We start from the raw sequence: 14,662 nt of genomic DNA, 5'->3' as shown, positions 1-14,662 counted from the left end.
CCTCCAGTTTTTCTCCATTCAAACTTACCTATCAATTGACTTGTCCCTCAACCCTACTGTACCTAATAACCTTGCTCTTATTCACGTTTACTCTCAGCTTCCTTCTTTCACACACTTTACCAAACTCAGTCACCAGCTTCTGCAGTTTCTCACATGAATCAGCCACCAGCGCTGTATCATCAGCAAACAACAACTGACTCACTTCCCAAGCTCTCTCATCCACAGCAAACTGGATGCTTGCCTCTCTTTCCAAAACTCTTGCATTCACCTCCCTAACAACCCCATCCATAAACAAATTAAACAACCATGGCGACATCACGCACCCCTGCCGCAAACCGACATTCACTAACAACCAATCACTTTCCTCTCTTCCTACACGTACACATGCCTTACATCCTCGATAAAAACTTTTTACTGCTTCTAACAACTTGCCTCCCACACCATGTATTCTTAATACTTTCCACAGAGCATCTCTATCAACTCTATCATATGCCTTCTCTAGATCCATGAATGCTACATACAAATCCATTTGTTTTTCTAAGTATTTCTCACATACATTTTTCAAAGCAAACACCTGATCCACGCATCCTCTACCACTTCTGAAACCACACTGCTCTTCCCCAATCTGATGCTCTGTACATGCCTTCACCCTCTCAATCAATACCCTCCCATATAATTTCCCAGGAATACTCAACAGACTTATACCTCTGTAATTTGTACACTCAACTTTATCCCCTTTGCCTTTGTACAATGGCTTTATGCAAGCATTCCGCCAATCCTCAGGCACCTCACCGTGAGTCGTACATACATTAAATAACCTTACCAACCAGTCAACAATACAGTCACCCCCTTTTTTAACAAATTCCACCGCAATACCATCCAAACCCGACGCTTTGCCGGCTTTCATCTTCCGCAAAGCTTTTACTACCTCTTCTCTGTTTACCAAATCATTTTCCCTAACCCTCTCACTTTGCACACTGCCTCGACCAAAACACCCTATATCTGCTACTCTATCATCAAACACATTCAACAAACCTTCAAAATACTCACTCCATCTCCCTCTCACATCACCATTACTTGTTATTACCTCCCATTAACCCCCTTCACCGATGTTCCCATTTGCTCCCTTGTCTTACGCACTTTATTTACCTCCTTCCAAAACATCTTTTTATTCTCCCTAAAATTTAATGATACTCTCTCACCCCAACTCTCATTTGCCCTCTTTTTCACCTCTTGCACCTTTTTCTTGACCTCCTTCATCTTTCTTTTACACATCTCCCACTCATTTGCATTATTTCCCTGCAAAACCCGTCCAAATGCCTCTCTCTTCTCTTTCACTAATAATCTTACTTCTTCATCCCACCACTCATTACCATTTCTAATCTGTCCGCCTCCTACGCTTCTCATGCCACAAGCATCTTTTGTCCAAGCCATTACTGCTTCCATGAATACGTCCCATTCCTCCCTCACTCCCCCATACGTCCTTTGCTCTCATCTTTTTCCATTCTGCACTCAGTCTCTCCTGGTACTTCCTCACACAAGTCTCTTTCCCAAGCTCACTTACTTTCACCACTCTCTTCACCCCAACATTCTCTCTTCTTTTCTGAAAACCTCTACAAATCTTCACCTTCGCCTCCACAAGATAATGATCAGACATCCCTCCAGTTGCATCTCTCAGCACATTAACATCCAAAAGTCTCTCTTTCGCACGCCTATCAATTAACACTTAGTCCAATAACGCTCTCTGGCCATCTCTCCTACTTACATATGTATATTTATGTACATCTCTATTTTTGAACCAGGTATTCCCAATCACCGTTCCTTTTTCAGCACATAAATCTACAAGCTCTTCACCATTTCCATTTACAACACTGAACACCCCATGTATACCAATTATTCCCTCAACTGCCACACTACTCACCTTTGCATTCAAATCACCCATCACTATAACCCGGTCTCGTGCATCAAAACTGCTAACACACTCACTCAGCTGCCCCCAAAACAGTTGCCTCTCATGATCTTTCTTCTCATGCCCAGGTGCATATGCACCAATAATCACCCATCTCTCTCCATCCACTTTCAGTTTTACCCATATCAATCTAGAGTTTAATTTCTTACACTCTATCACATACTCCTACAATGCCTGTTTCAGGAATAGTGCTACTCCTTCCTTTGCTCTTTGCTCTATATATATATCTTTTCCTAGCGCTACCTCATGCACATGCGGGGGGAGGGGGTTTTCATTCCATGTGTGGCGGGGTGGCGACAGGAATGAATAAGGGCAGACAGTATGAATTATGTATATATGTATATATATCTGTGTGTGTATATATATGTATACGTTGAGATGTATAGATTTGTATATGTGCTGTGTGTGGACGTGTATGTATATACATGTGTACGTGAGTGGGTTGGGCCATTCTTTAGTCTGTTTCTTTGTGCTACCTCGCTAACGCGGGAGACAGCGACAAAGTATAATAAATATATATATATATATATATATATATATATATATATATATATATATATATATTTTTTTTTTTGTCGCTGTCTCCCGCGTTTGCGAGGTAGCGCAAGGAAACAGACGAAAGAAATGGCCCAACCCACCCCCCTACACATGTATATACATACGTCCACACACGCAAATATACATACCTACACAGCTTTCCATGGTTTACCCCAGACGCTTCACATGCCTTGATTCAATCCACTGACAGCACGTCAACCCCGGTATACCACATCGCTCCAATTCACTCTATTCCTTGCCCTCCTTTCACCCTCCTGCATGTTCAGGCCCCGATCACACAAAATCTTTTTCACTCCATCTTTCCACCTCCAATTTGGTCTCCCTCTTCTCCTCGTTCCCTCCACCTCCGACACATATATTCTCTTGGTCAATCTTTCCTCACTCATTCTCTCCATGTGCCCGAACCATTTCAAAACACCCTCTTCTGCTCTCTCAACCACGCTCTTTTTATTTCCACACATCTCTCTTACCCTTACGTTACTTACTCGATCAAACCACCTCACACCACATATTGTCCTCAAACATCTCATTTCCAGCACATCCATCCTCCTGCGCACAACTCTATCCATAGCCCACGTCTCGCAACCATACAACATTGTTGGAACCACTATTCCTTCAAACATACCCATTTTTGCTTTCCGAGATAATGTTCTCGACTTCCACACATTCCTCAAGGCTCCCAGAATTTTCGCCCCCTCCCCCACCCTATGATCCACTTCCGCTTCCATGGTTCCATCCGCTGCCAGATCCACTCCCAGATATCTAAAACACTTCACTTCCTCCAGTTTTTCTCCATTCAAACTAACCTCCCAATTGACTTGACCCTCAACCCTACTGTACCTAATAACCTTGCTCTTATTCACATTTACTCTTAACTTTCTTCTTTCACACACTTTACCAAACTCAGTCACCAGCTTCTGCAGTTTCTCACATGAATCAGCCACCAGCGCTGTATCATCAGCGAACAACAACTGACTCACTTCCCAAGCTCTCTCATCCACAACAGACTTCATACTTGCCCCTCTTTCCAAAACTCTTGCATTCACCTCCCTAACAACCCCATCCATAAACAGATTAAACAACCATGGAGACATCACACACCCCTGCCGCAAACCTACATTCACTGAGAATATATATATCCAACAAGTAATTCATAGTCGTGTTCCATCATCAGGTATCCGAGCTATGAGCTGGTATCTGTGTGTAGTGACAAGGGGACGACCACAATGAGTCACTACATTGCCTTGTGTCGAGACAACTTTAGTGATCGCTGGTGGGTGTTGGACGACACAGACGTACGTACTACCAAGACGCACCATCTGCAAACAGAGCGAGACGCTACCCTCGTGTTCTACACATCATCCATGACGCCATCTGTCACCAGCTAGTGTACTGTGTGTCCTTTACGGGTGCCATCTGTCACCAGCTGGTGTACTCTGTCCCTTCATGGGTGCCATCTGTCACCAGCTAGTGTACCCTGTCCTTTACGGGTGCCATCTGTCACCAGCTGGTGTACTCTGTCTTTCATTGGTGCCATCTGTCACCAGCTGGTGTACTCTGTCTTTCATTGGTGCCATCTGTCACCAGCTAGTGTACCCTGTCCTTTACGGGTGCCATCTGTCACCAGCTGGTGTACTCTGTCTTTCATTGGTGCCATCTGTCACCAGCTGGTGTACTCTGTCCTTCATGGGTGCCATCTGTCACCAGCTAGTGTACTCTGTCCTTCATGAGTGCCATCTGTCACCAGCTAGTGTACTCTGTCTTTCATGGGTGCCATCTGTCACCCGCTGGTGTACTCTGTCCTTCATTGGTGCCATCTGTCACCAGCTGGTGTACCCTGTCCCTTCATTGGTGCCATCTGTCACCAGCTGGTGTACCCTGTCCCTTCATTGGTGCCATCTGTCACCAGCTGGTGTACCCTGTCCCTTCATTGGTGCCATCTGTCACCAGCTGGTGTACCCTGTCCCTTCATTGGTGCCATCTGTCACCAGCTGGTGTACCCTGTCCCTTCACTGGTGCCATCTGTCACCAGCTGGTGTACCCTGTCTTTCATGGGTGCCATCTGTCACCCACACAGGTATAGAGGCACTATTACCCCCCCCCCCCAGTAACCATATAGAGACCATAACATCTTGTGAACAAAACATAAACAAATACTTGAAGAGTGTATGGTCGGGATTGGATCCTTTTCATTTCTTAACAACATCATGATAAGGAAACGATTATACCCCACTACGACGGATCATCAGTTAACACCAGAAGCAAAGTATGTGGTCTGTGGTCTTATCTATACAACATGGCTCCTCTCTGTTTTGTTCTTATGTAGAGCAATGTTGGAAGCTTTATCTGTTCTTCAGCTCAATGGATATTGTGCTGGTTTTGTGAGATTAAAGATGTAAAACACTGATGTGGTATTCCATTACCTCCAATTTGGTCTCCCACTTCTCCTCGTTCCCTCTACCTCCGACACATATATCCTCTTGGTCAATCTTTCCTCACTCATTCTCTCCATGTGACCAAACCATTTCTAAACACCCTCTTCTGCTCTCTCAACCACACTCTTTTTATTACCACACATTTCTCTTACCCTATTATTACTTACTCGATCAAACCACCTCACACCACACATTGTCCTCAAACATCTCATTTCCAGCACATCCACCCTCCTTCGCACGACTCTATCTATAGCCCACGCCTCGCAACCATACAACATTGTTGGAACCACTATTCCTTCAAACATACCCATTTTTGTTCTCCGAGTTAACGTTCTCTCCTTCCACACATTCTTCATCGCTCCCAGAACCTTAGCCCCCAACCCCACCCTGTGACTCACTTCCGCTTCCATGGTTCCATCCGCTGCCAGATCCACTCCCAGATATCTAAAACACTTCACTTCCTACAATTTTTCTCCATTCAAACTTACTTCCTAATTTACTTGTCCCTCAACCCTACTGAACCTAATAACCTTGCTCTTATTCACATTTACTCTCAGATTTCTTCTTTCACACACTTTACCAAACTCAGTCACCAGCTTCTGCAATTTCTCACCCGAATCAGCCAACATCGCTGTATCATCAGCGAACAACAACTGACTCACTTCCCAAGCCCTCTCACCCACAACAGACTGCATACTTTCCCCTCTCTTTAAAACTCTTGCATTCACCTCCCTAACACCATCCATAAACAAATTAAACAACCAGGGAGACAACACGCATCCCTGCCGCAAACCGACATTCACAGGGAACCAATCACTTTCCTCTCTTCCTACTCGTACACATGCCTTACATCCTCGATAAAAGCTTTTCACTGCTTCTAACAACTTACCTCCCACACCATATGCTCTTAATACCTTTCAAAGAGGATCTCTGTCAACTCTATCATATGCCTTCTCTAGATCCATAAATGCTACATACAGATCCATTTGTTTTTCTAAGTATTTCTCACATACATTCTTCAAAGCAAACACCTGATCCTCACATCATCTACCACTTCTGAAACCACACTGCTCTTCCCCAATCTGATGCTCTGTACATGACTTTATCTTCAGTTTAAATTACCTATATCCCCTTTGCCTTTGTACTATGGCACTATACATGCATTCCGCCAATCCTCAGGCACTTCACCTTATCCAAACATATACTGAATATCCTCACCAACCGATGAACAACACAGTCACCCCCTTTCTTAACAAATTCCACTGCAATACCATCCACTCCGGCCGCCTTGCCGGACTTCATTTTCCACAAAGCTTTCACTACCTCTTCTCACTTCACCAAACCAATCTCCTTGACTCTCACTTCGCACACCACCACTCTATCATCAAACACATTCAATAAACCTTCAAAATACCCACTACATCTCACTTCATCACTATCTTTTACTACTTATCCCTGGCCCCATTCACCGATGTTCCTATTTGTTCCCTTGTCTTACGCACTTTATTTACCTCCTTCCAAAACATCTTTTTATTCTCCCTAAAATTTAATGATACTCTCTCACCCCGACTCTCAATTGCCCCCTTTTTCACCTCTTGCACCTTTCTCTTGACCTCCTGCCTCTTTCTTTTATACATTTCCCAGTCACTTGCACTATTTCCCTGCAAAACTCGTCCAAAAGTCATTTTCATTCCTTCCTTGTAAGTATCGTCCAAACGCCTCTCTTTTCTTTTCACTATCTTACTTCTTCATCCCACCACTCACTACGCTTTCTAATCTGCCCATCTCCCACTTTCTCATGCCTCATACAACTCTTGCACATTCCATCAATGCTTTCCTAAATACATCCCATTCATCATCTACTCCCCTCACGTCATTAGTTCTCACCCTTTGCCAGTATACACTGAGTCTCTACTGGTACTCCCTTAAACCAACGTCCTTTCTATGCTCACTTACTCTCACCACTCTCTTCACCCCAACATTCTCTCTTCTTATTTGAAAACCTTTACAAAGCTTTACCTATGCCTCCACGAAATAGTGATTAGACATTTCACCAATTGTCCCTCTCAGCACATTAACATCCAAAAGTCTCTCTTTTACACGCCTATCAATTAACACGTAATCTGATAATGCCCTTTGACCACCTCTTCTACTCACATACGCATACTTATGTGTATCTCTCTTTTTAAACCAGGTATTCCTAAGCGCACAAATCCACAAACTTCTCACCCTTTCCATCCCAACACTGAACACACCATGTATATCAATTATTCCCTCAACTGCCACATTACTCACCTTTGCATTCAAAACACCCATCACTATAACCCGGTCTCGTGCATCAAAACTACTAACACACTCATTTAGCTGCTCCCAAAACAGTTGCCTCTCATGATCTTTCTTCTCATGCCCAGGTGCATATGCACCAATAATCACCCATCTCTCTCCATCAACTTTCAGTTTTACCCATATCAATCTAGAGTTATTTTCTTACACTCTATCACATACTCCTACAACTCCTGCTTCAGGAGTAGTGCTACCTCTTCCTTTGCTCTTGTCCTTTCACCAACCCCTGACCTTACTCCCAAGACATTTCCAAACCATTCCTCCCCTTTACCCGTGAGCTTTGTTTCACTTAGAGCCAGAACAACCAGGTTTCTTTCCTGGCTGTTGGAGGACATTATGTGTTCTATGAACTTGCGCGTTCATATGCACTATATTCATGTTCATACTCCTCTGCGTTTGTACAGTCAGATTTTGTGAAATGCTAGCTGCTGGTTGTGTGCCTGATGGGATTTGACCGGTCTAGACCCCGTTGCTCACCGATGTCGGACGGAGGGTATTCCATTACTAGTAATCGAATAATCACATCATCATCAGGGGAGACACAAGAGAGAAATATAACAGTCACTTGATATACAACGAAGAGACGTAGCTAGGACGCCATTTGGCAAACACGCGATCCTCTAAGACAGACAACGAGTGTATCATAAATTTATCATGTGGACAAAAAGGTGAATTGTTTACAAATTTTATCAACAATAAAGTTATCCAATTTGTATAGACCTTCAATAATATTAAGATTATAATTCTTTGTGTATTTAATAATAGAAGATTCAATGATATTTTTCTTGGTAATAGAGTTAAGTTAATAACTGAGATGACGTTACTCCAGTCAATACAATGATCATAGTTTTTAACGTGATTAAACAAGGCATTTGATTCTTGTTCCGTTCTTATACTATATTTATGTTGCTTAAGTCTAACATAAAGATCCTTACCAGTCTGCCCAACATAAAACTTATCACAATTTCTACATGGCACTTTATAGATGCACCCATGAGAATTTTCTTGTGATTTCCTGATTAAGATATTCTTTATAGTATTATTATTGCTAAAGGCAACATTTACATTAAAGGAACTAAGCAACATGGGAAGTAAAGTAAAATTATAATCAAAAGGGAGAGCTAAATGATTCTTGGTGTCAATAGGAGGTTTGGGCTCAACTCTGTAAAATGATTTCTTTGCTAACTTAAGGGATTCATCAATGAAAGATCTAGGGTACTTTAACTTAGATCCAATAGAATATATCTTCTCAAACTTATCATCAATAAACTCTGGACTGCAAATACGTAATGCCATAAGGAACATAGATTGAAATGATGATAATTTAACTCTGTCATGTTGAGATGAGTAATAATGGACATATGAGCATATATTGGTGCGTTTTTTTGTATATGCTAAACTTAAACTCGTTTCTTTGCCTATGGATCATGCAATCTAAAAATGGTAACATACCATTCTTTTCATTTTCTACAGTAAATTTGATGGAAGGTACTAAATTGTTAAGTAAGGGGAGAAATGTTTGTAAATTTTCATTTTCTTGGCCAAACACAAAGAACATCATCTACATACCCAACCAAACTGCATTAGAAGGTAAGATATCCTTTAGTAATTTTGTTTCAAAAAAATCCATATAAAGATTACTTAGTACAGGTGAAAGAGGGTTACCCATTGCCATACCAAATTTTTCAGCATAATAATCTCCATTGAATTGAAATACACAGTCTTTTATGCACAATTTTATCACTTCAATGAAAACAGACTTTGAAACAGGTAAATGAATACCATCCAAAACATCAAATAAATATTCTAAATATTCTAAATATTCTATTCAACTGGAACTTTTGTGAAAAGTGAGGAAACATCAAAGCTAACTAGTTTGGTTTAGGTATGAAAATTTACAAACATTTCTCCCCTTACTTAACAATTTAGTACCTTCCATCAAATTTACCGTAGAAAATGAAAATAATGGTATGTTACCATTTTAAGACTGCATGATCCATAGGCAGAAATACAAGTTTAAGTCTAGCAGAAGCAGAAAACCTACCAATGTATGCTCATATATCCATTATTACACATCTCAACATGACAGAGTTCAATTATCATCATTTCAATCTATATTCCTTAAGGCATTACGTATTTGCAGTCCAGAGTATATTGATGATGAGTTTGATTAGATATATTCTATTGGATCTAAGTCAAAGTACCCTAGATCTTTCATTGATAAATCCCTTAAGTTAGCAAAGAAATCATTTTATAGAGTTGAGTCCAAACTTCCCATTGACACCAAGAATCTTTTAGTTCTCCCTTTTAATAATAATTTTACTTTACTTCCCATGTTGCTTAAATCCTTTAATGTAAATGTTGCCTTCAGCAACAATAATACTATAAAGAATATCTTAACCATGAACTTACCTGAAAATTCTCCTGGCTGCATCTATAAAGTGCCATGCAGAAATTGTGATAAGTTTTATGTTAGGTAGACTTGTAAGGATCTTTCTGTTAGACTTAAGCAACATAAATATAGTATAAGAACGGGACAAGAATCAAATGCCTTGTTCAATCACGTTAAAAACTATGAACACTGTATTGACTGGAGTAATGCCATCTCAGTTATTAACTCCAACTCTATTACCACGAGAAATATTACTGAATCTTCTATTATTAAATACACAAAGAATTACACTCTTAATATTAGTGAAGGATTACACAAATTGGATACCTTTTTTGTTCATAGAATTTGTAAACAATTCACCTTGTCCACATAATAAGTTTATGAACGCTCGTTGTCTGTCTTGGACAATCACACGTTTACCAAATGATGCCCTAGCTACGTCTCTTCGTTGTATATCAATTGACTGTTATATTTCTCCTTTGTGTCTCTCCTGATGATGTGATTATTACACGAAAGTGCACTTGGCAACTTATCCTGTTTCATTTTCCCCTGGACTCATAGGAAAAATTTTGACCCTCTCCAATATATATATATATATATATATATATATATATATATATATATATATATATATATATATATATACTCTGCACCAGTCACGTGTTTTGTGCAATTCGCTATATCTTTAAATGTCTCGTTTCGATTTTGATTCAGTGTTGTCAAACTTCTTTCTCTATCGTTTCTGACCTTCCCTTTTTTTTTTTTTTTTCAAACTTCAGATAAATCATGACGTTCTTTTCGACTTCATTAACGACTTCGCATAAGCTGAAGAATTAATGGAAAAGTAAGATATCCACAAAACTCTGAAATGTTTGGAACAGAAAAACTCAAAATGTTAGACCAAAGGTTAAACAGATAGACTCTCGTATTTATAAATTTCTCAAGGCAACTGTACATTCTTAAATAGACACAAAAACGTAGATTCTTATATTTTTTTTTTCCCCAAGCTTCCATCTCCCAATATTTACCACAACTCTACGATCTCACATCTCAGCCACGAAGATGTATAATAACCTCGTTCATAACTGAAGACAACAAGCAATGGGTTGTTATGATGTCAATACGCCAGTTCAGTTATCTCTCTCTCTCTCTCTCTCTCTCTCTCTCTCTCTCTCTCTCTCTCTCTCTCTCTCTCTCTCTCTCTCTCTCTGGTGATTTCTCTGTATATATTCCTACAATCAAATCGGGTTTTTAATGGTTATCTGATAATGTTTCTGACAAGTTAGTTTTCCTCCAACGAAGACATACAGAATATTGTGACAGAAGTCCAACAAGGAATATGAGTTCTCTTTTGCCACCACCATTTCTGTATCTGCCTATTTGATTGTTAGATATTGCTTTGTATATCCCAATCAATTGTTTACCAAATGGCGTCCTAGCTACGTCTCTTCGTTGTATATCAAGTGACTGTTATATTTCTCTCTTGTGTCTCCCCTGATGATGTGATTATTACACGAAAGTGCACTTGGCAACTTATCCTGTTTCATTTTTCCCGTGGACTCATAGGAATATACTTGATCACGCGCTAAATTGTGATCCTTTCCAATATATATATATATATATATATATATATATATATATATATATATATATATATATATATATATATATATATATATATATATGATGCTCACACTTGTCTCTGATGATAGTATGAAGGTGAAATCGCACCTTAGTATGAGTTCATACATTTTCCTATACATGTGGCACGACATGTTTCGTGGAGACAGTCCACCTCATCATCATGTGTTGTCAGTACTTAACAAACTTATTTAAATCCCAACATCACACTTGGTTCCCGCCGTCCAGCACCAATCTGTACAGACCAACCACTGTCCGCTTTGTCTGGCAGTAACCGTTGTAAGGGAGAGTGATTAAAGGGGGTCAAGTGGCGGGGGTTGACCTGGGTAGCTGGATGTATCTTGAACAACTTTCTTATGTTTTCATGTTTTGTCAATTCTCTCAAAATGATTTGGTTAATGCTAGGATGAGCTTTAAGATTTCGTGGGGACAAATTAAAGTTGTTAGTATTAGCAATTATGACAGATTCAATGACGTTACGTGTGGCATAATCAGCAGAGAGGTATAAGATAACTGGATTTTCAAGATCTATGGCCAGGGTGATCATTTTCATGACAATGTTTAGCGATCGCATTTTTGTGGTCATCCCTGCGTACTGCATGACGGTGCCAATAACACATCTCCGTTACAGTTTTACCTGTCTGGCCTACATAAATATATTTACTTGTCTTGCATTTGACGGCGTAAACACTCCCAAAATTTTTGTATGATTTAGCCTACTATTTATTAAGGTCTTACTGATGGTGTTATTATACTGGAAAGCAACATTACGAGCACTGGTTTTTAAAACATGTCTTAGATTAGCTAAGTTGAGAGAATTGGTCAACACTAAACATTTAGACTTATCCTTATTTGTCACATTTTTGTTATAATAAACATAAAATGTCTTCCTAGCTTTCCAGTAAGCTTTGTTCACAAAGCAATTCGCCTTAAGATACGTTTTTATGACTCCATTCATCTACCAGGCGTATGGGATCACATATCCGTCATGCTCTTAAGAACATAGACATAACTACAGACATATTTATAGAAGAATCATGTACTGAAAAACAATAAATATAACCTCATGTGAAGAAAGATCATGAGAGGCAAGTGTTAAGGGAGCAGCTGAGTGTGTGTGTCAGCATGTTTGATGTACGAAGTGGATTTTAGTTAAGTGGGAGATATGAATGCGAAAGTGAGAAATGTGACAGTTGAGGAAAGACCTGGGGAGCATTTAGGGGTTTATTCTTATGAATGGAAAAGGTGAAGAGCTTTTGGAGTCATTTGGAGGCAAAGGCGAAGTTTTTTAGAGGTTTTACGTAAGGAAGAAGAAGTATTTGTGAGAGGAGAGTGGGGAAAGTATGAGCTTGGAAAGAAATATTAGGTGGAATCGAGTGTAAAATGGCGAAAGGTGAATGTGACATGAGAAAGGTGAGAGGTGGGCTGATTAAAAAGGGTAGTGAGTAGTGGGATGAAAAAGTAAAGTTGTGTAATGAAATAGTAAATGTAGGAGTAAAAAGAGGGCCGTACATGCAAGGATGAAATGCAAATGATTGGGAAATGTGTAAGAGAAAGTGGCAGGAGGTCAAGAGAGAGCCAATGGGAGTTGGGGTCAGCGAGTATTACTAAGCGTTAGGGATAATAAGATGTTTTGAAAAGAGGTAAATAATGTGCCAAAAACAATAAAACAAATAGGGACATCTGTGAAGGTAGGAAAAGAATTGATAAGAGGTAGTGCAGTGATGAAATGATGAAATGGAGTACGTATTTTGAGGGACTGTTGAATGTGTTTGATGATAGAGTGGCAGATGTAGAGTGTTTGGGTCGGGATGGTATACGAAGCGAGAGAGTGATGGAGAGTGGTTTGGGGAAAAGAGAAAAGGTGGTAAAAGCCCTGCGAAGGATGAAGTGTGGCAGAGCGGCTGAAATGGATGGTACTGATGTTGAGTATATTAAGAAAGGGAGTGACTCTGTTGTTGACCGGATGTTTATGAACTTTCATTGTATGTATCGATAATGGTGAGGATTGGCAGAATGCATGCATAGTGCCACTGTAGAAAGGCAAAGGAAATGAAGGTGAGTGTCCAAATTACAGAGGTATAAGTTTGTTAAGTATACCTGGAGGGTGACTGAAAAAGAGAGGGCAAGTACAGAGCATCAGATTGGGGAAGAGCAGCGTGGTTTCAGAAGTGGTAGAGGATGTGTGGATCAGGTGTTTGCTTTGAAGAACGTTTGTGATGATTACATAGAGAAACGGATGGAATTATATTTGGCATTTATGGATCTAGAGAAGGCATTTGGTAGGGTTGATACAGATTCCTTGTGGAATGTCTTAAGAGTATACGGTGTGAGGGAAAAGCTGGTAGAAGCGGTGAAAGGTTTTTATCACGGGTTTAAGGCATTTTTGCGAATAGGAAGAGAGGAGGATGAATGGTTCAAATTGAGAGTTAGTCTACGGTAAGGGTGTGTGATGTCACCATGGTTGTTTAATTTGTTTATGGATGGGGTGGTTAGGGAGGTAAGTGTAAGAGTTTTGGAGAGAGGGACAAGTATGTTGTTTGTGGCAGGAGAGAGGGCTTGAGATGCGAGTCAGTTGTATGTATACAGCCTTCATAATGAGACTCGAGTGACAAACTGCATTGGTTGGTGACGGAGTTCGGAAGGGTCTGTGAGTGGAGGGTGTTGAGAGTAAATGTGAATTAAAGCATTGTTATTAGGCTTAACAGAGTTGATGGACTAGTTAGTTGGGATATGAACCTCAAGGTTGTGTCCTGTCCCCTACACTTTTCCTCTTTTCTTCAGCGATTTCCTCTCCTCCACAAATAATTCATTGCACTCATACGCTGACGACTCCACACTGCATTCATCCTTCATGTTCTCTCTCTCTCTCTCTCTCTCTTCTCTCTCTCTCTCTCTCTCTCTGCATCTCGTCTAGACACAGCTTCCTCATTAAACTCAGACTTGGGCAGGATATATCAGTGGGGTAGACGAAATCTAGCTAAGTTTAATGCCTCCAAGACCCAGTTTCTCCCCACTTTTATTGAAAGCTATTCACAACTTTCCTCTCTCTCCTTTGACGGTTCTGTAATTCCACCCCTTGACTTGATGATGAGGTGGATTGTCTCCACGAAACATGTCATGCCACATGTATATAATGATTACAATGTTAAATAGAATTGTATGCACAAAGTCACAACAGACAAGTGATTCTATAAATACTGATGAAAAAAAAAAAAAATATATGGAAAAGGAAACGAGATCTGGAGCGCTTTCCTGTATTAACACATCTTCTAAAGATGTGTTAATACACGAAAGCGCTCAAGGTTAGCGAGGTAGCGCAAG

General features: G+C 40.2%; 1 protein-coding gene across 1 annotated transcript in view; it reads left to right on the top strand.

Moving 5' to 3' along the window:
• Window positions 1-4,931, top strand: part of LOC139762958 (uncharacterized) — a 34,164-nt gene extending 29,233 nt beyond the window's left edge. The window contains exon 15 of the mRNA XM_071688283.1: window positions 3,702-4,931. Within this exon, the coding sequence (XP_071544384.1) occupies window positions 3,702-3,915 (214 nt within the window). The 3' untranslated portion in view covers window positions 3,916-4,931. The remainder of the gene's footprint in view (window positions 1-3,701) is intronic.
• Window positions 4,932-14,662: the final 9,731 nt, after the last annotated feature.

This window comes from Panulirus ornatus, chromosome 45 (genome assembly GCF_036320965.1).
Source record: "Panulirus ornatus isolate Po-2019 chromosome 45, ASM3632096v1, whole genome shotgun sequence".
NCBI lineage: Eukaryota > Metazoa > Arthropoda > Malacostraca > Decapoda > Palinuridae > Panulirus > Panulirus ornatus.
The sequence above is the reverse complement of the archived record's forward strand: the minus strand, read 5'-3'. Positions and strand labels throughout refer to the sequence as shown.